The sequence below is a fragment of the Archocentrus centrarchus genome, chromosome 23 (assembly GCF_007364275.1).
Source record: "Archocentrus centrarchus isolate MPI-CPG fArcCen1 chromosome 23, fArcCen1, whole genome shotgun sequence".
In the NCBI taxonomy this organism is placed as follows: domain Eukaryota; kingdom Metazoa; phylum Chordata; class Actinopteri; order Cichliformes; family Cichlidae; genus Archocentrus; species Archocentrus centrarchus.
In genome coordinates this window covers 12,572,258-12,598,484 of record NC_044368.1, presented here as the reverse complement: position 1 = coordinate 12,598,484, position 26,227 = coordinate 12,572,258, and the positions used below count along the sequence as shown (strand labels likewise).

At 39.4% G+C, this 26,227-nt stretch overlaps 1 protein-coding gene across 4 annotated transcripts in view; it reads right to left on the bottom strand.

Moving 5' to 3' along the window:
* LOC115773823 (ninjurin-2-like) overlaps nucleotides 1–25,510 on the bottom strand; it is a 33,037-nt gene extending 7,527 nt beyond the window's left edge. For all 4 annotated transcript variants that reach the window (XM_030720744.1, XM_030720745.1, XM_030720743.1 and 1 more), the window contains exon 1: nucleotides 25,264–25,510. In XM_030720744.1, the coding sequence (XP_030576604.1) occupies nucleotides 25,264–25,359 (96 nt within the window). In that variant the 5' untranslated portion in view covers nucleotides 25,360–25,510. The remainder of the gene's footprint in view (nucleotides 1–25,263) is intronic.
* Between the last annotated feature and the right edge of the window lie 717 nt (nucleotides 25,511–26,227).

The following is a 26,227-nucleotide window of genomic DNA, read 5'->3' as shown; positions in this document are numbered from 1 at the left end:
GAAAATTGGAAAAAATATTGCCTGGTCTGATGAATGCGGTGGAACAGGAGATTCACACCATGGATATGCATCAGCTGTGTGATATTGACCACAATCTCTGAGGAATGTTTCAAGCACCTTGTTGAATTAAAGTAGTTCTGAAAGCAAGAGGGTGTCCCTCCCATACTAGTGAGGTGTACCTAATGAAGTGACCAGTGAGTATATGTCTCTCAGTTAAAAATATAACTAAACAAACAAAGCAAACTAACTAAATAAAAACAGCAAACTTTGCCACATTGTGGTTTGGGGTCATGATTTCTAGAGCCACAAACCAACACGTTTTCAGGAAGCAATTAGTCAACCCTTCATTGTGGTGGTTTTTAGTTGGTTATTTATAAACCATCTTCATCAGCGTCATCTATTCAGATATTACTATTTTAATCTGTCACAGGCAAAAGCTGTCGTATAGCTCGTGGTACAGCGTTACACAGTGCCCTAATACTGACATACATACAATGCAATTAGTAACACTGTGGCTTTGACACCCCCTAGTGGCATGTGTAATCTTTTATTTAAATAAATGTTGTGGCATGTTTTGCTGCCATGCCATAAAATATAATAATAGAACTGTGTAAATCATGAAAAAAGCAATGTCAAGTCATGTTTTTATAATTTAGGCTCAGGGTGATGAATGCACTGAGGCACAGTACTTCAACACAGGAGAACGCAGTTAATATCCTATCCAAGCAAGCACGGCAAACATTATTCCATAAATGTAACCACTTGTTTATTATCTTAACCCTAACAATGAATCTGAGCAAAGCGAGCTTCCTAACTGAAATGTTTGTAACTCTGCAAAAGCCAAGAGTCCAACCAGCGTGCCCACATCACACGGGCCCTTGCCAGATGTGCTGCCGTGCAAAAGTAAGCAAGGCTCACATTGCTTACTCTCTCTTTCAACACACCTTTTAACATAAGTAATGTTGGTTTCAGATTTGTCCATTTTTGATGAGGTGGTCAGAGCACAGATATTTTTGGATGACGGTAAAAGCCTGGCAGCAGTCACCATCGCACTGCTTTGCCAGTTTGCTGCTCTGTGAACATATGGAAACACTCCAGAAGTTGTGGAGTAGGTGGACGTAAACACAGCGTTCTTAAAGGTCACGTGTTTTGGTGTCTTCCTTGCATTCTGACCATAATTGCTACTAGCTCAGCCATTGTGTTTACATCCTCTTCCCTTCCTTTCGCTCCCTGAGTTCTGGCTATGTTCCTCATGCCTGGAGACAGCGATTTGCAAGGTGCACTTTGGTAACAAACTGACAGTGTTCACATGAGTCCTGTGGCTTCTCATAACTGTGCTGCTGCAATTTCTGGAGCAAGCTGTTGATGCTGACATTATGGTTTGTGTGCCACAAACCAAAACAAACTGCCTCTTTACCAATGAGGAAAAGTATCTTTGTTTTCACTTGGTATTTTTGAATATACTTTACACTGCACTTTATCCAGATGTTTACAAATCCCAAGATATAATTTAAGGTCTTGAAATCTTCCTGCGGTCGGCAGTTTATCTGTCCTAATGTTGTGATTTTCATCAAAATAGTGACTGTGGTATACTTTAGTGCTCAAAGCTTGAGTTTATCCTCCAGTACATTTTCATCCAGAGCGGGTAGATCTCTAAGAAACTATCCGGCAATTCCTAGAAACTGTCAAAACACCGTGAACACATGCACCACAGCTTTTCTGTCTTTGACTTTGTGTGTGTGTGTGTGTGTGTGTGTGTGTGTGTGTGTGTGAGAGAGAGAGAGAGAGAGAGAGAGAGAAATGTGGTGAGAAATCGGAGAAAGAGTGCAAAAAGAGAGAAACACAGAGAGGGTAATGAGGAAGTGAAAAAAAAAATACAGCATAAGAAAAAGTGAGATTGGGGGGGTATGCCTGTATACTGGCATTTTTCCATTTTTTTCTCCTTTGGGGACTCGTGGTCACACTTTATCAACATCAGCCTTGGGACTCCTGCCAAAACACACACACACACACACACACAAATGCACACCACAACCAAAACACTGGAGTGGCCTATGCAGATTTGCATGCCATGTGTGTTCCCTTAGTGTAAGGTCTTTCTAAATGTACTGACTGCACTTTTATCAATCTTAATCTGCATTTATCAACACAGAATGATAGACCATCCTTTTAGTTTTTGTTTCAGACAGGGAGATAAGTCCTTATTTACAGCAGCATTTAGGAGAAGTAGTTGGAAAAGGTCAGCGCAGTTACACCCATTTAGGCTGTGAATTACTACCAGCTGACCTCAGAGCAGCTTCATCATGAAGGTCCAGGGTTGACTATTTTGTTCAGTAGCACCTTAATCACATTTGTGAAAGAATGGATTGCTCTCAGGAGCTCAGCGAACTCCAGCGTGGTACCGTGATAGGATGCCACCTGTGCAACACGTCCAGTCATGAAATTTCCTTGCTGCTAAATATTCCTGATTAGTGGAATTATAAGAAAGTAGAAGTGATTGGGAACAACAGCAACTCAGCCATGAAAAGATAGGCCACATAAAATTACAGAGTGGGGTCAGCAGGTACTGAGGCGCATAGTGCACAGAGGTCGCCAACTTTCTGCAGAGTCAATCACCACAGACCTCCAAACTTCATGTGGCCTTCAGATTAGCTCAAGAACAGTGCACAGAGATCTTCATAGAATGGGTTACCAACTCCAGCAGGATGGATCCATGCTTTCATGTCGTTTGCACCAAATTCTGACCCTACCATCCAAATGTAGCAGAAATCAAGACTCATCAGACCAAGTAATGGGTTTCAAAGCCCATGAGCCTGGGAGAATTGCAGCCTCAGTTTCCAGTTCTTAGCTATCAGGAGTGGCACCAGATGTGGTACTTATGCTACTGTAGCCCACCTGCTTCAAAGTTCAGTGTGGTTTGTGTTCAGAGATGCTCTTCTCCATACCTTGGTTGCAATGAGTAGTTGAATTACTGTTGAATATCCCAGTAGATCAGCAGTTTCTGAAATATTCAGACCAACTCATTTGGCACTAACGATCAGCCATGTTCAAAGTCACTGAAAACCCCTTCCTTCTCCATTGTGAGGCTCAGTTTGAAGTTCAGCAGGCTGTCTCCCTCATGTCTACAAGCCTAAGTTGCTGCCATGTGATTGTCTCATTAGATATTTGTGTTAACAAGCAGCTGAAAGTTGAACAGTTGCACCTAACAATGTGGCCGAGTAAAAACTTGGTATGACGATACTGAAAAAGTCTTGTGATCATCAAAGTTATTAGCAGTTGCTGGGACATTTCAGTAAAAAACAAAGTATTAACTGTTTGTTCTTTCAAGGATATGTTTCCTATTAAATGATATAGAATAAAATAATATTCTTATACAAGTTAATGGTTACTACATGGCACTGAACTGGGAAGAAAAATTGCACTTCTGTACACAGAAGATCGATTTTCCCTGCTGTTTTTGTAAAGTGGAATTATATAGTAAACTTTTCCTAGAACCCCAGAGCCCCTGTTCCTAAAAATCACTGTTCCTTAACCATAGGCACAGGGCCATATCACATAATGTACACAATCCACACCCAAAACACACAAACTCCTCATACACTCACAGACACATAATACATACTTGCTTTATGCATATACTATGTTGCCCCACAAGTCTTGGCAAGCACATTTGTTCCAATAATACTCGCAAAAATGTGCTTACAAAAAGTGTACATCTTTAAAATTCCAAGTGCACACACATATACACACCAGACCACATGGGAGACCCCCCCCCCATCTTCCCAGGAAGTGCTCCTCCCCTGCACTCTTATTGGTCACTGTAAGGGCCAATGAAAAGGGAAACCCAACTAGGAGTGGAGCTCTGGTGTTCTTTCAGTATCTTATTTTCACTCTGTATCTGTCTCAGTGTAAATGTACTTGACTGACTTTCTTGTTCTCCCCCCCCCTTTTTTTTCCAAGGCCCTCCCTGCCTAAAGGCAACATCTTTCTGCTTGTTTTTTTTTATGTAACTGCCATTTAGGGTGGGGGAGTATGAAGAAAGCATTAAAGTACATGAAGAGAAACAGATAGAAAGAGACAAAGAGAAAGAGTAAGCAAAAAGGGAGGCAGAGAGGCAATGAGATAAGCTGTATTTTCTTGTGCTGGCTAAGTGGCAGCAGAACACTTTCTCTAGTTAAGACCTGTTCAGATGAACACGTATTCCCCATAAAATCAGGCATGAGATGGATAAAACATGTGTCATTGCAAAGAATTTTTAAGGCACAATTACAGGTTGTTGGTCACAAATCAGACTTACTATTACCTGCATAAAGTTGTGAGAGCTACGGTAGCCTAAGAACCCGCCTACATATAAGGATTCAGAAGAAACAACATGCACATTTGTGATGTGGAAGAAAAAAGCTTGTATGTGTGCGAGTACATTTCCTGTCATGACTAATGTCAGATAACGTCGTTGACCATCTTTTCTCACTGTTTTGCATAAAAATGCAGTACTGTGATGCTAAGTGACGACAGTCTTAGCCCATGGCGGACAAATGCAAGTGCCATTAACAAAAGGTCCTCAAAATAGACAGTGGAAATAAAAACACAACACAGGTTGTTACAAAAAAATGTTGTGGTGTTTTTATTAATTTATTTATTATGGGAAAAAACTATCCAAAACTATCTGTTATGTCATGAATTAATAGTGATTAACACCATTTTTTTTAGAAAGCTGAATTCAATTTCACTACTACACCCAGGCCTGATTACTGCCAGACCTGCTGAATCAAGAAATCACTGTATCAGAAATCAATCTCAAAAAGCAACACATCATGCCACAGTTTAAAGAAACAGCTGAGGAACAACTGACATCTATCAGTCTGGAAAGGGTTACAAAGCCATTGCTAAGGCTTTGGGACTCCAGTGAACCACAGCAAGAGCCATTATCCACAAATGGAGAAAATGGCTACAAAAAGATTAACCAGTTACTCTTCTTCCTCTGTTGCATTTCTGGCAGGATTAATTCTGCCTGCCTGCCTGCCATCCATCCATTCATCTATCTTCTGCCACTTATCCAGGTCTGGATCTTGGGGACAGCAGTCTAAACACAGACAAAGAGATCATCTCTCCGACAACTCCTGGGTCAGCTTCAAGGCCTTCTCCAGGTAGAACATGTAACCCGAAATGCCTCACCTTGGAAACGACCAGGAGGCTTCCTAGTCATCCTAGTGCCCCTTTCTCCAGCAGGGAGCTGGCCCCAAACCACCTCTACACTACCTTCCCTTTGCCATATTGCTGTTAACATCTACCTTTCACATGTATGGAGCATCTAGGACTAAAGTGACAGTTCTTCAGCTCAGGCCTCGGGTGCAGCCAAACAAAAATTAGAAAGACAACTTTAGGGTTAAGAGTTGTATTATGTGACATTTTATTTTATACTGGTAAGCTGCTGGTCATGAACTCACCTTTCACCCTATGAGTGCTGGGTTCACCTCCAAATTATGGATTGTGATTTTCTCTCATTAGTCCTATGTGCTCACATTTCTTTTTATATTTTTTCAGGTTAAACAGTGAAAACTACAGTAATTTGTTATGAATAAAACCATTTAGGAGGCAGTTGACTGATAAGTGCCAGCTGAAAATCCCTTTAGATATTTTCTGTTTCTTTTGGGGGGTCTGGGTCAGCACATGAAATGCTTCATTTCAGGTTATTAATTTGTGTATGTTTGGTGGGGATCCTGCCAAAGAACAGACTCAAGTCCAGAGATAAACAAACAGAAGATAAACTCGCACACGTGCACACAACCCGGTGAACTTTAACATTGAAAAGACAGGAAAGAGACTGTTATCTACACACACACAAACACACACCATTTATCTCTCTGTCACAACACACGCTGTAAGCTTGCAACTTGAGAGAGACTGACCCTTGACCTTTCCCCTTTTCACAACTAAGAAAAAGGTGCATGAAAAAAGGTGTAAATAAGCTGCAACACTTTATAATATGAGCATGAAGCTGGTCTTTACATGTCGTGGACAACATTTCCTCGGATACCAGGACAAAAACAAAATAAGTTCCCTAATTAAGACATTCTTTGCTGTTTATGGCACAACCCACATATCAGTTTAATACACCAGATCCGACCCTTTAACCCTTTCCTTTTTCTTCTCTCCTCCTCTTACTCTTTCCTATTATCTACCACATAAATCCTCTCTTTCTTCCCAGTTCTACTTTCATTGATAGTCAGTTTATTACAGATGCTATGATTATTTCAGCAATGGACCGTAAATAAAACCCTTTCACGTCAGCGCCAGCTGATGCTGCCTCAATCCTCTTCTCCTCCCCCGCCTCTTTGTGATCATTCATTTTCCTAGTAGCAGAACAAGTAGAAGGATAGCTGCTTCTATAATTAAACATGATGTTCACAGAAATATATATGCTTTGAGAATTTACAGCTCGAGGGTGAAAACGTATCCTCTGTTGAGACTTGTGAGCTTCAGATCTAGGGTTAGGGTCAGTCGGGTTGTGAAGATAAAGGTGAGGGTCAGGGAAAAGCAAGTAAAATATGGCAAAGAGTGGTCCTCACAAGGGTTGAAGCATAATCATGTTTAGATCAAAGTGATCAGTTTAAAAAGATGGAAATTAACAGATTGTCTTAAGTAGTGCCCTCCAACAGCTTTGAGGTACAGTTATGTTGCCTGGTATTTATATTTATCTTACTGGTTACTTTAAATACAATCATATGCTTTATTTATAACATTTAAACTGTGGATATTAAATAACAAGACAATTAAAATGAACATTAAAACATTAAAATACTTGCTTAACATTCCTGCATCTGTGATGAAAATACAATATGTAATATTGTAATATTGTTATTTCTGACAGGTATTTTTTCTCTTTTTTTTCACATTCTTGGTGCCTTCATGACTCCATGTCATCTAACCTTTTAAGCTTCCGTCTGCCATCTGGATGGACGGGAGAAAGGGTGACGTGATTTAATATCATTTGACTCTCTGCATTCCTCACCATAACCACATGGTTTAGCAGAGTGCCTCCTATCAGTGACTCAGCCAGCTGGTTTCTCCAGCCACACAGGCGGGGCTATCCAAGGTCAAACCTCTTATAGAAGTGATGCATCTATACATCAGATGTATAGATGCATCACTTCTATGCATCACTTTAGATCAGGGGTGGCCAACTCCAGGCCTCAAGAGCTGGTGTCCTGCAGGATTTAGATGTGTCCCTGATCCAACACACCTGAATCAAATGGTTGAATTACCTCCTCAGTATGCAGTCAAGTTCTCCAGAGTCCTGCTAATGACTTCTATATGTGATTCAGGTGTGCTGGATCAGGAACACATCTAAAACCTGCAGGACACCGGCTCTCGAGTTGGCCACCCCTGCTTTAGATGATCTAAATCACTACAGCACTGACAATACTGGTAACATGTTCACTGAAAGGACATGTTTCCCACAAAAATTCCATACATTTATTCAACTCTGTATGACTGTGTCTACTTGTAACATGTGAGTAAGTTTAGGGAAATATTGTAATTGTGGTTTATTACAGAATGGTGGCTTCCAGTAGAGTGTGCTCTTTTACATTCAACTAAACTATGACCTTTCCCTAAGTCTGCCAACGTGCTCCTGTTGCCTAAACCTAAAGCAGAGGCAGTATTCTGAACCCCAGTATCTGGCGTGCCCTCCTGTTGGGTCCCGGGAACTTCACAGATGTGGCACTTTTTTTAGGGATTCAATTAGTTCAGGAAAAAAAACTTTTAAGAAAAAAAAGTTGATAAAATATGGATCTTGTTCTTGCAGTAATATTAAATTGAACTCACAGCTTTTGTGGGAGAAAACAGTCGAGAGGGCTCATTTTTGTCTATGCTGAACAGACTGATTTAGATCATCTACAGTCCCACTATGGGAAACAGTGGTTGGAGACGGTGAAAGCCAACTAAATTTATTGTAAGTGTGTGCCTTTGAAATGGTTGCTTCGAAGACAGGGATCGAGTCTATATCCACTTGAAATCAGTTGCTGTCTTCAAAGTGACTTTGGTGCATCAAGACCACAGTCTTTATTTACTAACACTTGCCAATCTGTCTGAAAATGACTGCAGTCACTTCAAGTTGGACTGTTTGGCGACAGGTTGCCTCCCATCCGTGCAATCACCTTGCAATCAAAAGTGTCTCCTATAAAAATAAGGGCCCATAAAAGTTTAAGTTCATTGCACAACTTACTCAACTTCTGTTAGGTGATTGCAGTCAACAGTTGGTGGAACTACTTGTAAAAAGTCGACAAAAGTAGAAAAATTTAATGCAATCACAGAGTAACCACTAGCTGCAAGGAGGTTTCCATCCTATTTTTACTCTAGCGTGACTGAGCCTTAAGCTGCGGGCTCACAATCTGATGTTTTTATACTCACAAAAAAATATGAAACTAAAAAAATTAGATCCAATTCACAGTTGGTAATATTATAAGAAGAAAAAGCAACCTTATAAAGAATGTAAAAAGAACACTTTGGCGACAGCTCAGTGTGCTGGTCTATATTTTCGTGCGTGTGTGCACATGCTTGTGTGTGTGTGTGTGTATGCGCGCAAGTCCATAAACACGTGTTCCTCCTCTGATGTCAGTCACAGTATGAGAATCTGTTGCGTAAGAGTTTGGTGTATTTTTCTTAGCATTAAAGGATCATCTGGAATGTTACATACCTTTGAAGAAATGTGCGCCAGATGTGTGTGTCTGTGTGTGTGCGTGTTAATTCAAGTATGATGTGTGTGTCAGGTGGTATGGGTGTGCATCACATGCCAGTAGTGTGTGCACCGTCAGTGTGTTCTGATAAATTACACGATGTCATGGCAACATTATAAACACACAAATAAACAGAAACGTTCTTATTGTCTCCAAACTGCTTTCTCTAAAGTCAAGTGAAAGGTTGAAGAGTGTGAATGACAAGCATGCAGAGGCAGAGTTATCTCATTTTTTCATAACAAAAGGTTGATTCTGTTGGACTTGGGCCAAGGAGACCGCCTATGGGCCCATAAAAATTCCATAAGACTTATACATTTAGCTCGATATGACCATATACCGCACCTTTCCACGCTATGTGAGAAAGAATTTGCATCGTAGTGCAGTTCAGCAGATAAGCAGCAACTGCTTTACGCATAAATTAGTGGTAACATATGGTATCTCGTTCGATCATCATTTTCCACATGTTGTGCACATTTTTTAAATTATGCATGAAGAAAGTCTGTGAAAGAAACACACGCTCATACATTCGCAGTCAGTTGCCTTTTCTTCAAGCAAATCAGATTCAAAAAGTTAAGTCAATGCCTGATTTTACCCTCTGATCCAAGAAGAATCAACAGTGGAGTGAGAGGAATGGTCAGCTCCGGCCAGTTTTTCATTTTGTGTGTCATAATTTTGGTTTGACTGAGGAAACATGCACCCCATGAACCTCAACAGGAGGAACTCTTCCCTTTCATGCATGGACAGAGAGGCAGTAGAAGCTAAAAACATAACATTAAAACAGTGTGCAACTAGGCTGTGTGTTTGAGGATTGACACAAACACACACACCCACAGACGCACATGATTTGCATGACGGTGGCATTCATTTTGGCCCCAGGTGGGTCCATACAAAGCCTCTGTGTAAACACAGAGGACCCTGCTAACCTTGTCATGCTTTGTTGAGTAGTAAAAGTATATTACTCATTGTTAAGTGTTCACTTGAAGTTGCTGTTATAAGGAAGGCATGTTTGAAAAGTGGGCAGACTGATGTCAGTGAGCCTTTGTGAGGACGACGACGGCAGCTGGAATTCCTTGTTGAGCTCTGCAGTGTTTAACCTGTGTGGTGCACTGCAGTTATATGCATGCACTCGCCGAACCAAGGAATCGCAAAATTTTTTGTTTTTCTTGGAAGATTATACTATTTCCTTTTTGACATACCATTACCTTTTAAGAGGTCAGAGGACAAGAGTGAGTTTCACAAAGACTCCTCGGGGTGAAGATGTTTGCACTTATGGGAGCAGGTACCTGTGTGGGTTCCCTATATATAGGAGTGCTTTGAGTGATTTGTAAGACTAAAGGCCAATGCCAGCCTATTCCATGCCATAATCATCTTTAAAACACACCTTTACTCACTGGATCTGCGCAAAATACAAGACAAATGGCATTTCTTGTTTATTCAGTAAAGAGCAGTGCTGGTGCATTTAAAACTGCAGGTCACCCATTGTTTTTGTTCACCAATGCCACTAAAGTTTTGAATTTATTTATCTTTAAGTAAAGAGCAGTCTAAAATTGCTGCAATCATTTCTACATTGTGGGTCCTGACAAAATAATTGATAATTAGATGAACATCCTATTCACAAAAACACCAATGCCTCATTCTCCTTCAACATGAAAATGTTGCCCCTTGTGAAGCATCACAGAAGAAAAACTAGCATTTTGGAATACCCATGACATGCACGGATGAAGAAGAAAGCCAGTGTTTTATCCAGCAGTGAAAACCTTCAATCACATACTGCTCCTGATATTATATGGCCATTGAAGAATGCAATAGTTTCCTCCAAAATCCCCACTGTGCTTGCATATGTATGTGTGCTGTCTGTACGTGTGCAGGTGTGTGCGTGTGCTTGGCATATTGTAGGCATGGGTACAAAAATCATTAAAGCATCAAAAAGAGTAACAAAGCTCAAACCTATGAGTCATGTAAGCCTTAGAATAGAGCAATAACATTGTGGTTACACAACGAGTCCTAACTGTGGTTGTGGTTTTGAGCAATTATAATTCAATGACCCAAATAGGTCATTTGCCACGATTTGATTTGGACTTAAAACCACGCAGGACTGCTTTTATCCAAAACATACAAAGACGAGAAGACTATGGGAGAGGCCCATTAATATATTTGTGTGACAGTGCATATTGTGTATTGTAAAAGCTTCACAGTACGAGCGGAAGTGTTTGGGAATTATGCCTCAGGGGTTAAGGTGTGATGTGAACAGGTGTAATGAAAACTCCTGAGATGGACAGTACTTTTTTTCCTCCTGCCACTTATTCTGAAGAGATGTGTTTTTCCCACAGATGTTTGGTCTTTAAATCTCCCTCAGGCCTGCAAAGCTTTCATGCCATCTGTGACATTCCTCACCACAACTTCCTGGATTTAATGGCTTGGCCTTCATCACCGTCCACAACACACACTTCCTTCCTCTGTGCAAGCCTGTATGTTGGTATTCCTACTTCCCGAGTTCCACGAATGCTGCTGTCATGTACTGAGGCTGCATCCTATTACATGACAAATTTAAAGAGACAGGTGTTCAGATAGGGACAATGCTGAGAATTGAATACATGTATTAAAAAACAACCTATAACTGAAACACAGGCAGTAGTTTCTCGTAATCTCACAGCATCTTAACATGTCACTTGTCTGGTCATCTTTCTGTAAATGTTGTGACAACAATCTTACTGTGTCCAATCAGAAACATGTGGCCGCATATGTGAACTGACATACAGGCGACTGAGCATATTTCCTGTGCTCTTTTTGAATCGCTCAGCTGACTAATAAACATGATTTTTGTTGAATTTCATGAACAAAATTCCATTGACACTTATAATCACAATTTATCTTATTCAGCTCTGTTTACAATATGCTATAAATATTTGCCTATCATGCATTTTCAGTATTCCCACTTTAGTAGAGAGCTCAATCTCTCTGACCTAGGTCTGCATGAAGCTGTGAAGGAACATTAATATAGAATCGATGTAGTTGATGATCTGGCTCATGATCCATCACATGCCACAGGTTATTATAATGTGTGAAGTACAGAAACAAAATAGTACATTTTTCTTTTCATGTTTGGGTGTATTGCACAAACTAATGAGAATTAAAATCTACTGAGATATCAAAGAGGCTCACACACAGTCATGCAAATGAAAATGGAAAAGTGTATCAATGTAGTTATGAAAGTACAGCCAAGTGTTCACTAGAGCAACAGCATTACAAAGTGTGAAGAAAGACAAAAGAGACTTTTACCAAACAGGAAGATAATCACGGACAAGAACAAAATACACAGTTTTTGTGTATTTTGAAGACGCTCTATTTTTGTGTATGTGCTGTATTTAATTTTAATACTAGCTTTGATATTAGAATTCTCAGTGTGCTGCTAGAATTAAGACATTGTTCTCACAATTCTGAATATGATCTTTGAATACTGACTTTGAGCTTAGAATTCTCAATGTGTTGGTATAATTCTGACTTTGTTCTCACAGTTCTATGTCTTTGTCATTTTAGAAAACTGTTTGTGTAATCAGAATTCTGATTTTAACCTCAGAATTCTTAGTTTAATTTTAGAACTCTAAATTTCATTGAATTTTTATGCTTAAAATGTTTACTGTCTCATTAGAATTCTCAATGTGTTGATAGAATTCTTCCTTTGTTGTGACAATTCTTAGAATTCTTAGAAGCTTAGAATTCTCAGTGTGTTGGTAGAATTCTTCCTTTTTGTGACAATTCTTAATTTGATCATTCTTTAATACTAGCTTTGATATTAGAATTCTCAGTGCACTGCTAGAATTAAGACATTGTTCTCACAATTCTGAATATGATCTTTGAATACTGGCTTTGAGCTTAGAATTCTCAATGTGTTGGTAGAATTCTTCCTTTGTTGTGACAATTCTTAGAATTCTTAGAAGCTTAGAATTCTCAGTGGGTTGGTAGAATTCTTCCTTTGTTCTGACAATTCTTAGAATTCTCAATGTGTTGGTAGAATTCTTCCTTTTGTTGTAACAATTCTTAGAATTCTTAGAAGCTTAGAATTCTCAATGTGTTGGTAGAATTCTTCCTTTGTTGTGACAATTCTTAATTTGATCATTCTTTAAACAACCTCTTTTGAACAGTATATGGGGTTACTGACATCCTGTCCTAATTTATTATTAGCCTCTCTTCATTTTCTTGCATTTGACTGTGCACAACCATCATCTTCCTTATCATTCTACCAGCTGTTCCACAAATGGCACAGGGAGTTTTGATTAACCAAAAAAGGTAATTTTCAAACTCTTGTGGTTTAACTCTTTTTCAGTGCTAACATGCAAAAATGCCAAGTCCATACTTAGTCTGGCTATTGTGTTTTTTCCTCTGTTTTCCAACATGAATGGTGGTAAACAGCAGTGTGTTTCTTTTAGTTAGCAAGCTAACCTCCAACCATGCCAACATTTTACTCAGGATGTGACAAGTGGAAATCTACTGAAGCTGAACATTATGCAGTTGCTGTTTGCTATCTAATGCCTGCTCAACCAGTCAGACATGACCAAACACGTGGCACAGACACGGTCTCTTTCCTTCTGTGTATACACGCGACACCTGAACCCATACATGACTTTCTTGTTATGCGGATGTTTCACAAGCCAAAAACACAAGGTAGGCATGTGTGAATGGAAAAGCAACAATGGCTAATTACCACATGGAAGTATAAGATTATGTAGAAAAAACTTCCTTGCTTAACTTTGCCAAGATTCAGTCTAAGTCATGCCTGGCAAGATGTAAGTAAATGAAAGGTAGACTCAGAAACAGTTACAAATGCCCCGGGAAAATAGTGAGAGAAAATGAAGTGTGACATTGGTTTATGATGAATTAATTATTATTAAAACACAGTCAAGTTATTTCCTTTAACTTAACAACAGCCCATTATCACCATTTCACACATATTAAGTGAAACAAAGGGGCAGTACTTTGCTGTTGCAGTAAAGCCATTAAGGTACACTTCAGAGTAATAACTTCTGATATCAGTCCTGCCACAGTGGAAAACCTCTATTACAGGATTTATGTACAACCATTATCAGCCCAAAAAGAAAATCATGGTCTAGCTCCCTCGTTACCACAAGGGTTTGTGGCAATGCGGGAATGATCAGCACAGATTTAAACTCTCTGACAAAAGCTTTCTCAAGAAGCGCTCATTTCATTTCCATCATCACTGCCACACATTTCATTTCCAGGTGTGGCAATGATGTCCCACTGCCACACCTGTCATTTAGCTCATACATTTCCATGCCTTCGACTTCTGCAAACACACTAGAAGCATGCACTTTATCAGTTTAAACAAAGTGACTTCACTTCATTTTCATTCAGTTTTCTATTACAATACTTCACTGCCTTGGGAATTAATATAGCAAACTGATTTGAAAAAAATGTTTGCTCTTGGAAAGACTACAGCATTGATAATGCTGGATGTCCACCCAGCCATTGTTACAATCCTAGAAACACTTTAAACTAATGTCCTCTGAAAAACCATAAGTGAAAGCATTAAATTGTCGTAGAGGATTTCTTAAATTTAAAAAAAGCCGTCACTGACTGGTATTGCTGTAACACTACACAAAGAACAGGACACGGTTTTGCCTATAAAATGTTTCATGCACAGTAAGACGAAACTTTATCATCTCCTTCAGTTTGGATATTTCTCCCCTTAAAAAAAAAAAGAAATCTCACTGTTTTGCTTCCTTTAAATTAAACAAACATAAGTGGGGTGTGTATCTTTGCATACATGTCTGTATTTGTACAATTATTATTGCAGTTGTAGCCCTTTTTAGCTGTGTGTGTGTGTGTGTGTGTGTGTGTTCTTCAAAACCAAGTACTGCAACTTTGACCTCTTCGCTGAAAGCAAGCATCCATAATTTCTCGAAGACATGAATCCTCCTCTCTCTCTCTCACACACACACACACACACACACACACACACACACACACACACACACACACACACGCACACAGTGGAGCAGTAAAGGTGACCAAACACCAGTCTGGGCCTCCATTTAAGTCCTTGGAGACTCATAAGCATGATATATATGTTTGTACAGAGTAAACCTATGTGGAGGGAAAAAAATGAGATAAATATGCTGTGAAATCTCATGTGTGCGGTTATGAGCATTTTTTAAAATAAAGCAAATAAGAGCGCAGCTACAGTTTACAGTGAAAGCAAATGATTGAGTGCCTTAAAGGAGTATGCATGTAGCTAATGTTTAAAAGAGTAATGAAATGTGGAATATCTTTTGGTAAAATAAAACAGTTTAATAGAAAAACACAGTTTTCCTACTCAGAGGACAATATCAGAACAACTTGTGTATAAACAAAAAAAAGGGTTAAATTGACATCATGGCTTTACACAGACAGCAATTATTAACAGGGTGCCTTTGTTTCACAGTTAGCATGATCTCATGGGGCTGAAATCAACAATCGTCCCATGAGCACCACAGGCACCAAGGGGCATCAGCGACAGGGCCTGGATGAGGTAAGACTGAGTCTTGCCTGCTGCCCACACTTGTTCTTTCGCTGAATCACTCCTTCCCTGCCCCATTTTTTTTTTTTTGTTTAAACACATTAAATTACACATGACCTCACAACAATGTACAGCATTAACTAAAACATAATAGTTGTTCAGACAGCACTTGAACTGAGACTGTTATGTCCTAATAGTCTATCAAACTCACTAAATCTGTACAAGTGATAAATCAACTGAACATGAACAAATCCAAACAAAAATATGAACTCACCTCTTGTCCTCTGGACCTTTTTTCCACTTGGGAGAAATGTAGACTAGTTGTCTACACTTATTATTTTCTAAGCTAAAAAAGCTAAATAATTTAGTTAACTATATTAACATTAGAGGTTTGTGTGTTGCCTATTAGTGCATGACTATTAGTCCTTGCCTTGCTTGCTGTTCCATCAGAGTAAGCAAGGCAAGCAGTGCTTGTCCAGTGAAATCTAGACGTGAATTAACAATAATTTCTCTTGTGGGATCAATAAATTATCTATCTTAAAACCAAAATAAAAGTAATCCCTCCCCTTTCACATCAACCAGTGTTCTGACCCATAAGCTTCTCGCACTGCCTGTTTGCAAAATCCTTTAAATTACTGCCATCTTGTGGCCACAATTGGCTCTTGTCTCTGGAAACAGGAATAACTCTGCTTGTCTCTAATTCCACTGAAATCTGTAGTGTGGGTTGATTTTCATGTCTGTTCTCTTTAACAATGGCTTAAACAATAAGCCTTATTGATGAGCAGGCATATCAACTCCTGCCATACCTGGCTTAACAAAACAGGCAAGTTGAACAGATGCAGGCTTATGCAGCATTTTCAGATTACCGTGTATAAGAAATCACTTGGTTGGCTAATGTTCTAAGCTTAACCAGCTGTTTTGTTCATACAGCACCTTCATTTTTCATTGATACTTTTAATCCCCCTGTAGACGTTGACAGTTAACCATTTTACAAAGTACTGAAGCCTTTTAATTCAGTTGACTGTTTTTTTTTTTTGTTATAAATATAGTGTAATATACTTTTCTGAGTTCCTTAAAGGCTGCTTTTTGTTTTTTCAGATCCATGCTTTCCATTCACCTAACTATCAAAAGCTTCCCAGGAGGAGACACCAGTTCCTTTGGGGTTGCATCAGGAAGGGCATCTGCCATAAAAACCAAATCAAACATACAGAGCTACCCATCGTGGTGACCCCTTGTGAATAATGTAGCAGGCAAAAGTAACTTTGGTGCTATAAATTTAAAAGACTCTAAAGTATTCATACTGGGCTCAACATTAAATAGCTACAGCAATAATATTAATCCATATAACACTGATGGAGATGGCGTCATTGTCTCTACCTTTCTTTAACCCTTTAGCACAGAAGGCGTTGCATGCGGTTAATTGCACTTTCCAAGTTATTTATCAAGTTGAAGTCCCAAGGATGCTGTAAAATTAGCAAAATATAACAAAGAAAACCAAACAAACAAGCAAAATAAATAAAAGTCAGTTACAGATTTGAAGATGTGGTAGTGCTAGCACTTTTCCAGTGTTTTGACTCAAATGAGTGCAGACAGAGAACCTGTAGCTCACTGGGACTCTTATCTCTGCACACACATATGATACTTACACACACACTGGCAGCCAAAAAAGCTTGACCAGAAACATTCAGGGCTGGGTTCTTTTGCACATACACACTTTCTCCTGTCCAGTGACCTGCTACTCGTGTTGGAGGAAAAGAAAATACAGATAAAGAGAGGTCTGTATTTACCTCTAGATCACCCCTCAATTAACATAAACACACACATTCTCCCATAGACACATGCGCCACACTGGCCAGCAGCCCGGCACACAGCAGCACATTTTATCAACAAAGATGAGGTCAGATTGTGTGTGTGTGTGTGTGTTTATATGCCCCAGATTACTTTTACCAAGCTGCATCTTTCCTCAGCTCTACTCTTCTCTTTCTCGTGCATTTTCTATCACTTCTCTCTCTTAAAGAAATAGTTCAATCTTTTGGGGAAATATGTTTATTCACAATCTTTTCCAAGAGTTAGATGAAAGATTCTGGTTCACTGTGCATCCATAAACACACAGGCTTTATGTACAGTATCGCATTCCCTGCCACACACAGCCTCTTAAGCATTGTATGTGTTTATGACATTGTGTCTTTATCTATTTTTGTGTTAATGCTTTGCCACAGGTCTGTGCATGTGTGGCTGCCTCTACATTTGTTTGGCAACAGTTTGAGTACAGCACACATCGCACAAGATGTGGATTTATTTGAAGTTGCAGCTCAAACTGCAGTCTAATATAGTTGTAAATGCTGAGGAGAAGCGATACATAACTCTTCAAAAATGTTTTTATGAGAAGGGTGTGCACACAGAGTCTGTGAGAAGATTGGCACACAGAGAAGTTGGATTTATAAGACTGGCGTGCATCTCTGATTTATGTTTGTGTGTGTGTATGTGTGTGTGTGCGCGTGTGTGTGTGTGTGTGTGTGTGTGTGTGTATGAGTTATAGTGTTGTGAGTTACTGTCTCAGTAGGGAACCCTCAGCATTAGCGGGGAGGAGGTTTCTGCTTTTCTTTTCTTGGCAAGTATGACTTGAACAAGTGGATGAGGAACAAAAGTCTGTCACCAAACTCTTGGCCTTAAAGCTGCAACTAATGATTGATTTCATGTGTAAAAATCTGCTCATTTAAAGATGCTTGTTGGTTAGTTTGACTAACAATGTCTTCATAAAATATATCATAAAAAAGACTCATATTTATTCTAATATTTTAAATCCCACTGAAGTGGAAGTAAATGGATGGACTTTATGCGAATATTTGTGTCTTACATCTGCTTTTTTTCATCGTGACAACATAATTGTGGTTTTATCAATAGAACAAAACAGGAGACAGACCAACTGGTCCTTGTGTGATAATTCAATTGTTTATATGCGACAGGATCTCAAGTTTCATCTGGTATCACTCATCCTTGGCCCTTTTTTTAAACACATATACTTTCTCTAAACCTTCTGAAAAAAAACTTTTCACACACACACACATGCGCATGCTTAAACACACACAGAAGTTGGGCACGACTCCTTTTAGAACTGTTTGAGATTCAAACCGAGTTAGCTGTCATTTCCCCCCTAAAATGAAAAGAAAACACACAATCCCCCCCTGGACAGAGAATAGAGGAAAAACAAGAATAGAGAGAAATGAATGGAAGGACAGGGTAATAAAGAAAAGGGGGAGAAAAGGATGAAGAAAAGGCCAAATAGGAGGGCGGAAAATCACACACACACACAGACAAGTATGATGTATTTTCTATTGCAATTTATATTTTCAGTGGTAGATGATCAAGTAGATATACTTAATCAGCCCATATTGTGCTTTCAGGCTGTTTCTCTATCTCACAGTGTTTTATGTAGCAAAGTTATAAAGGCCAGTTAATGTCCACCCCAAAGGCATTATTTTCTCTAACAAAAAACACTGCTGCTGAACTGGTCACAATGCTATTTTTAAATGACTTATTTGCATCACTACCAGGGTTTTTTTCCTGCATAAAAATTGGTGAGAGGGGCTAAGAGGCGTTGGCTTCCACGGGAGAAGTACTCTAACTGTTATAAAAACATTGTTACCTTTTTTTTTTTTTTGAAGTGGGTTAAATTTACTCAGACTTTGTTCGTACAAGTGCAACTGCAACCACAATTCCCCTGAAAAAGTTGAGTTGTGTAAAATGTAAATAAAAAGAAAACACAGTGATTCACAAATAAAATGTGGGTCTATGAGATCTGCAAATCATTGCATGCTGTTTTATTTACATTTTTCACAGCGTTCCTAACTTTTTTGGAATTGGGACTGTACATGTGGAGCCTTTTCCAGCTGTCATATTTCAAGAGGCGGGGCACACCCTGGACACATCATCAATATATAATAGGACTAACAGAAAGAGAGATACACAACCATCCACACCCACATTCACACCTATTAGAATCACCAGTTAACCTAACAAGCATGTTTTTGGACTGTGGGAAACCGAAGCACCTGGAGAGAAACCACACAAGCACTGGGAGAACATGCAAACTCCACACAGAGGAATGTATGAATGTAATCTGGATCTGCATCAAAATTGAATTAGTTCTCCCTTTGCACAAGCTCCGTCTCCAAGTATCATAAAATTTGTTTTGATAGTTGTTGCATAATCGTGCCGACAGACAAACAGCACTGAAAGCTCTGCTTAGCCTTGAGTCTTTGCCTCGACTCTCACCTTGGAGAAGGAATAAATCTTTGTGATGCAAGTCATTTTGGACGTGGTACTGCATGGAAACATTACATAAAGCAGTAACTCCTGTGGAAGTCTTTTTGTACTGGGTTTGAACTTGTTCTGTAATGTATGTAAACAATGACTTGTTATCATAGGAAATGAACTGTGATAGTACTGTATCATGACCTACGCAGTGATTCCCGCCACTAATCATAACAGCTACAGTTAAGTGAAAAAGACAGTTCTCACAGGACTCCATGCAGTCCTATGAAAAACTAAGTACACCCTATGATTCAGTAGCTTGTAGAACCACCTTTAGCAGCAATAACTTAATTGTTTCCTGCATGACTTCATCAGGCTCTCTCACATAGTTGTGGAGGAATTTTGCCCCATTCTTCTTTACATTGTTGCTTCAGTTCATTGAGGTTTGCGGGCATTAGCTGATGCACAGCTCTCTTAAGGTCCCACCACAGCATTTGATTGAATTGGCGTTTCACTGCGACGCCTTGATTCTTTTCTTTTTCAGCCATTCTGTTGTGTATTTGCTGCTGTGCTTGGGATCATTGTCCTCTTGCATGACCCTATTTTGACTAAACTTTAGCTGTTGACCAGACATCCTCACGTTTGACTACTTGAGCACTGTATACCAAAGTATACAGAGGAGTTCATGGTCCACTCAGTGACTGCAAGGGACCCAGCTCCTGTGGCTGCAAAATAAGTCCAAATCATTGCCCCTCCACCACCGTGCTGACAGTTGGTATGAGGCGTTAGTGCTGATAGTGTTTGTTTTTTGTCAAATGTGGTGCTGTGCATTATGACTAAACTTCTGCACTTTGGTCTCATCTGTCCAAAGACATTATTTCAGAAGTCTTGTGGTTTACTCAGATGCAAATATGCAAATGTAAGCTGTGTCCTTTTGAAAGAAGAGAGCCTTTCTCCTTGCAATACTTCCAAACAGTTTTCAGTCTTTTTCTAATTGTATTATTGTGAACTTGAACATTTAACATGCCCCCCCGCCATTTCTCTGAGCATTGCATACTCTGACCTTGGGGAAATTGGTGTGATACCCTGACCAGCAAACTGCCAAAAGGTCTGCTTTTATGGAGGTGGTCACATTTAAACCTAGAATCATTATCACTTTGCACGTCTGGTTCTCTCATTTCAAAGTGATTTTTTTAAAATGGGTTTTTGGTTAGATAGTTGAAACAAGGTCTGTGGTTAAAAAAAGCTTTAGAAAGTTTCACATTTAATTGCATGGTTGTATAATTGAATTTTGGAACTTTTATGTGTCCCAGAGAACATATTTGATAATAAGTAGCTACAGAAGTTGTCCAGGACATTCATGGTCATGATGCCAAAAGCTAAAACTTAGGGGGTCCTGCAACTGTGGTGCAGTTCATTTATAAACTAACCTTCACCGACTGATGGCAATCACATTTAAACTCCAAAAATATAGTTCATGAAGATTATCTTGCCAAAAGAGACCCCTATTAAAACTGCAAAGAGCTAGTTTGGACAGACTTGTGACATATTGTGATGGCTGGTGACAACTGTGCTGTATCAAGCTACTCATACTATACATTATATATGTGGTAAAATATACAAGGCTTTATATTTGCATACATACAGTGGAAAAAATATGACCCGCAATTTTGTTATGCAAAACACTTATTTCATACACACCTATTAAACAAAATGAGTCATCGCACAACAACAGTCATTCTACATCAGTCAAAGGTGAGGCTCGGCTGGGTCTCAGATGAAAGTTCATGAGACGTGCACATACTCTCATACTTCACACCTACGCTCAGAATGTAGCATTTGCCGTGCAGAGGCCAAGAGGTGGTCTCACACACACACACACACACACACACACACACACACACACACACACACACACACACACATGCACACATACTTGTGTTTCCATAACTTTAGAGGCCATTACATTGATTTGCATTTCTAATCAATTTTGTACTCTCAGTCATTCACCTTCTTAGCTCAAGAAAACAGGAGTACAAAGCATGAACATATGAACAAAAAATGCTCTGTTACATGTGCAAAAGTCTTAAGTCACCCGTAATTTCTGTATATTTTGTTTCAAATCAGCCAGATTTTTTTATAATTTTTAAAAGTGTCCTCTCATTTTTTTGAAGTACTTTCAGTGTTTGTTTGTTTTGTTTTTTAGACATTGGCTGCTTATTCATCCATTTTAAGTCCAGTCATTTTCAGAGGAATGCATATGTGCACCAACATGGTGCAATGTCTTGTGATGGTGCGCAATATGACCTTAAAGATTCTGAGCCAACTGGACAAGTGGAGGACAAAAGAAGAAGAGGCAGACCTGAAAAACCATCTATAACAGATGAAGAGTATCCAAAAGTCATATTCTTAAGAAATAAAAAAAAAAACAAAAAAAAAACTGGACTCAAAGGATACATCTGGCCTTTCAATTGATTCATCTGCTATTCACCACAGCCACGTCAGAAATGGTCTCAGTGGAAGGGTGGCTGTCAAGAAGCCATTCTTAAGCAAGGGAAACTGAGAGAAAAGCCTGAGGGATACCAGATTACACAAGATGTGGTCAGGAGAGAGGTACAACAGTGAGCATTTACAGCCATCTGTAAAATACAGTGGAGGATCTGTCATGGTTTTGTGTTGCATTTCAGCCAGTGGGGTTGGGAGTCTTGTCAAAATTGATGGAACTATGCAACCATGCAATACCATGGAGCAGTTTCATTTTTCAACATGACAATGCTGAAGCATTAAAACACACCTGGACAGAAAAGCACACAATGGAACACTCATAGATTGACCTCCCCAGAGCTCAGATCTCAACATTACTGATTGTCTGCTTTCAGACTATTTTACTTTGTTAATTTCTCCAGGTGATCTAAAATGATTTGTTCCCAACCAAACACTAAAAATAAGAGGGTTTTTCTCTTGTCCCATTTAATTGCTAAACTTAGTGACCAGTCTCTTCATAGAGTGTGGTCAGTCTCTTTCTTTGAATCATGACTGTCAAGCTTGGAGAGGCCGTGTGATTCTGTATCGGCGCTCCACACCCTGTTGCTGTGCTCTATACATAGAGAGTGACTTAGAGGTGTAAAGCTTTCACACCATCAAAATAGATTCATCATAACAGGTTCACAGAGACACTGAATGAAAACCTCAGATCTAATTTCAGCAAATTATATGTTTCTCTTTGGACGAGCATTCTCTTTGGAGCTATGTTAGTGCATTATGGGATAATGTTGTGAAAAGGTCACAAACTCAAAGACCATGATATTTATTGATTATTGAACTTTTCTCCAGATTACAGTGGGACCTTTACCTTACAGTACAAAGAGTTGGTGCTATATAAATGAACCTGAAATGAATAGGAGCAGTTACAGTCCTGAACATTGCTCTGGAGGGTGCTTTTGTCAAATTTAAAAAAAGTCTATGTGCCATCAAAAAGCAATGTGATCACAAAAGGGAGCTCAAGTTATGCAAGCAAGCTTATAGTTTGCGATTCCTACCAGCGGTATCAAGAGTGGCTAACACTACTGCAATACTGTGAGGTTTAAAAAGATATTTAATGAAATAGCTGGTTTTCTAAAGAACAATATCCCTTGTATTACTCTTTTCACACTGTCACTGGGACTTAGTATAACATATGCCACACTACTACACCTGTTGCTTTTAGACCGTTTGCTAAAATAACACAACAAATACATGTCCATTTTCTTCCATTTATCCATCCAATCCAGGCTTGCTGGGGGCTGGAGCCTCTCTCAGCTGAAATAGGGAGAGAAGCAGGGTACACCCTGGACAGGTCACCAGTCTGTCGCAGGGCTAATACAGAGAGACAGACGACTGTTCGCACTCACATTCACACCTATGGGCAATTCACAGTCACCAATTAACTTAACCCCACTAACTGCATGTCTTTGGACTGTGGGAGGAAGCTGGAGTACTCAGAGAGAAGCCACGCAAACACAAGGAGAACATGCAAACTCCACACAGAAAGGCCCCAGCCAGATAGTGGATTCAAACCCAGGACATTCTTGCTGTGAGACAACAGTGCTAAGGTGAAAGAGCAGCTGCTTGCTTAAACATGCAGTTGTGTGCACATCCATACTTGTTTCCGCTTTACTGAAGATCTTAGATTTCTGTTCTTGTATCTGTCATCATATAATTAGGCCACCAGGGTTCAAATTAATAGTTGTGGGGAGGACTTGACATCTGCAGATATAAATATTTACATTCTAAGCCACATGATATGATTATCACTGCAATCACTAGTGGCAGATTGTGACCAAATGGTGCTGTAGGTTCTCAGCTTATCTGATCACGTCCTTTTCTTCTCTCTCTTCCAACAGTTATCACCAACAAGGCAACTTACTATCATACCCAACATTTTATATGTGCTGCACAATATTTTTAATAAATGGTAACATTGTTCACTGTTTAACTGCCATCAGATTGTGACTTATCAAAACAGGACAAAAAAAGTGAGAGAATAGCATTCATGCTACATTTGGATGTGGTTAGCAGGCAGATAACCAGCCATATTTTTGCTGCTAAATAAATGTATGTGGCAATACGTGGAACACAATTTGAGAATTTTAGTAGCAAAGCTTTAGAGTAAAATACATAAACATGACTTTTTTCTATGAGCAGATAGAATAAAAAGATTTTTTCCACTGAAAAGTTGCCTATTTTTGACAAATCTTTATGTTTCATTGTGCCACTTATATGAAAACAGTAGGGGGTCACAGAAAAGCACAATTTCATCTGTATTCAAAAGACTTGCATTTACAAACATGTAGATGAATAAATAAATTAAATTAAATTAAATAAAGCCCCCCCCCCCCCAAAAAAAAAGCAAAGGGCATAAATGATGTGGTAATTTTACACACTGGTGAACTCGGCAAAAACCCTTTCTTGTCTCTCACTGTCTTACACACACACACACACACGCACGCACACACACACACACATGCACATATATATATCTTGTCTTAAGTAATTGCTCACTGGAGACTAAAAATACTGTTCCAGTAACTGATACTCCTGCTGGTTGATGAGCAGGAACCCTGTTTCCTCTAATACAGAACACCAGCAGACACCAGCAACAGTTATGTAAATATCTATAACTGCTGTGAATGTGATTCAAATGATTGTTTGAAAAAAGAAGCATGAATCTATTTGAATAATGTCAAAAAATCCATTTTAAACAAACAAAATATACCCTGAAAGTGTGTGTAAAGTATGTGAATATGAAAAAAATAAATGCTACCTCTCAAAACTCCAACTCTACAACGACCCCTTTTTTTTCTTAGCATTCATGTGTATCTGTTCCTTTGACCCACAGCTACATTAAAGGACATTATTAGCCTTTGCACCCAGGCCCTAATTGATATTTGATGGATGCTGTAGTCGTATTTTAGTCTTGGGATAGAGTACAGGCACTTAACCTAACCCAGAGAGCCACACAGCAACCCTTTGATCCTCAGCTCTCACACAGGCAGAACATACCACAGCTTTGTGGTAAATCCAAGATAGAAGCAGTGATTCAGAGTAACAAACTCTCAGGACTGAGAAAAAAAAAGTAAGCTTGAAGAGTGATGGGAACAGGAACTGAGAAACAGGGAGAAACAGAAGGAAAGCAGACAGGAGGGAGCCACTGTTGCTTAATAAAACAAGTGCTACAACTATAGTTTTTATAGGTTTGTCTATATAGGGTATACTAACCTGGAGAGGGCCACTGGCTGGCATGGTGGATCTCAGCGATGTCAGGTCGATGTCTCGGCCCTGCTCTCCTCTCTCGGTCTTTCCCATTCCCTGCATAATGAGGCCCGTAGAAGAGCAAGCAACTAAACACACGTACACCCTTGAGCGTTGCCCTCACAGCAGTGAAAATGCTAATGCAGGGATGGCAGTGGTCGTTATGAAAGGAAATCACCCTGGACGCCAGGCACCAAGCACCAGGCAAGGCCAGGGTGGACAAGAGAGGGACAAACAAACAGCTTATTCAGCCCATCCTGGTCTCTCTCTCTCTCTCTCTGCCTGACTCTCACTTTAGACCCTTTCACTTTGCCTCTGTCTTTATCTTCCAGTATTCTCTCCCTGTATTAAATTTATATAAAAATCCTAAAAAGCTAAACGATTCATCATATTCAAAACAAATATTTTTTAATGGTTAGACTGTAACCATGTGCCCTTGTATAACTCTGAATGGCCACAGCAAACCATTAGCATCCAGTGCACACCAAAATCTGCCTATTTGTGCCTGTTTGCACAACAAACATACTGCTGTATTTCTGTCGAGTTAACTGAGGTCAGGTGTGTTCCCATTAAAGCACAGGGGCTTCATTGTTGGGAGTTTACAGCTCTCTAAACCCAGGAACTCTAGGCTCTGTGAAACCAAGCTCCATACCATATCATGTAGACACGGGCCGTGTAGTTTCAGGAAGCAGACATCTCAAAAACTGGTCAAGTAAAACCAAAATTGCCTGCATGGCTGCATCATAGGTGAGTGGCATGCTTTGTCATTGTCAAGGTTCTGTTTTTAACATTTTTCATGTCACTTAAAGTAATATTAGACCTTCTACAAGTGTTTTGTTTCTCTCTAATAGCCTGTGGACTGATTTCAGTTCTGTTATATTCTATTCTTCTAAGAAATTTGGCCTATTTTACCTCAGGAAATCAAAGGATG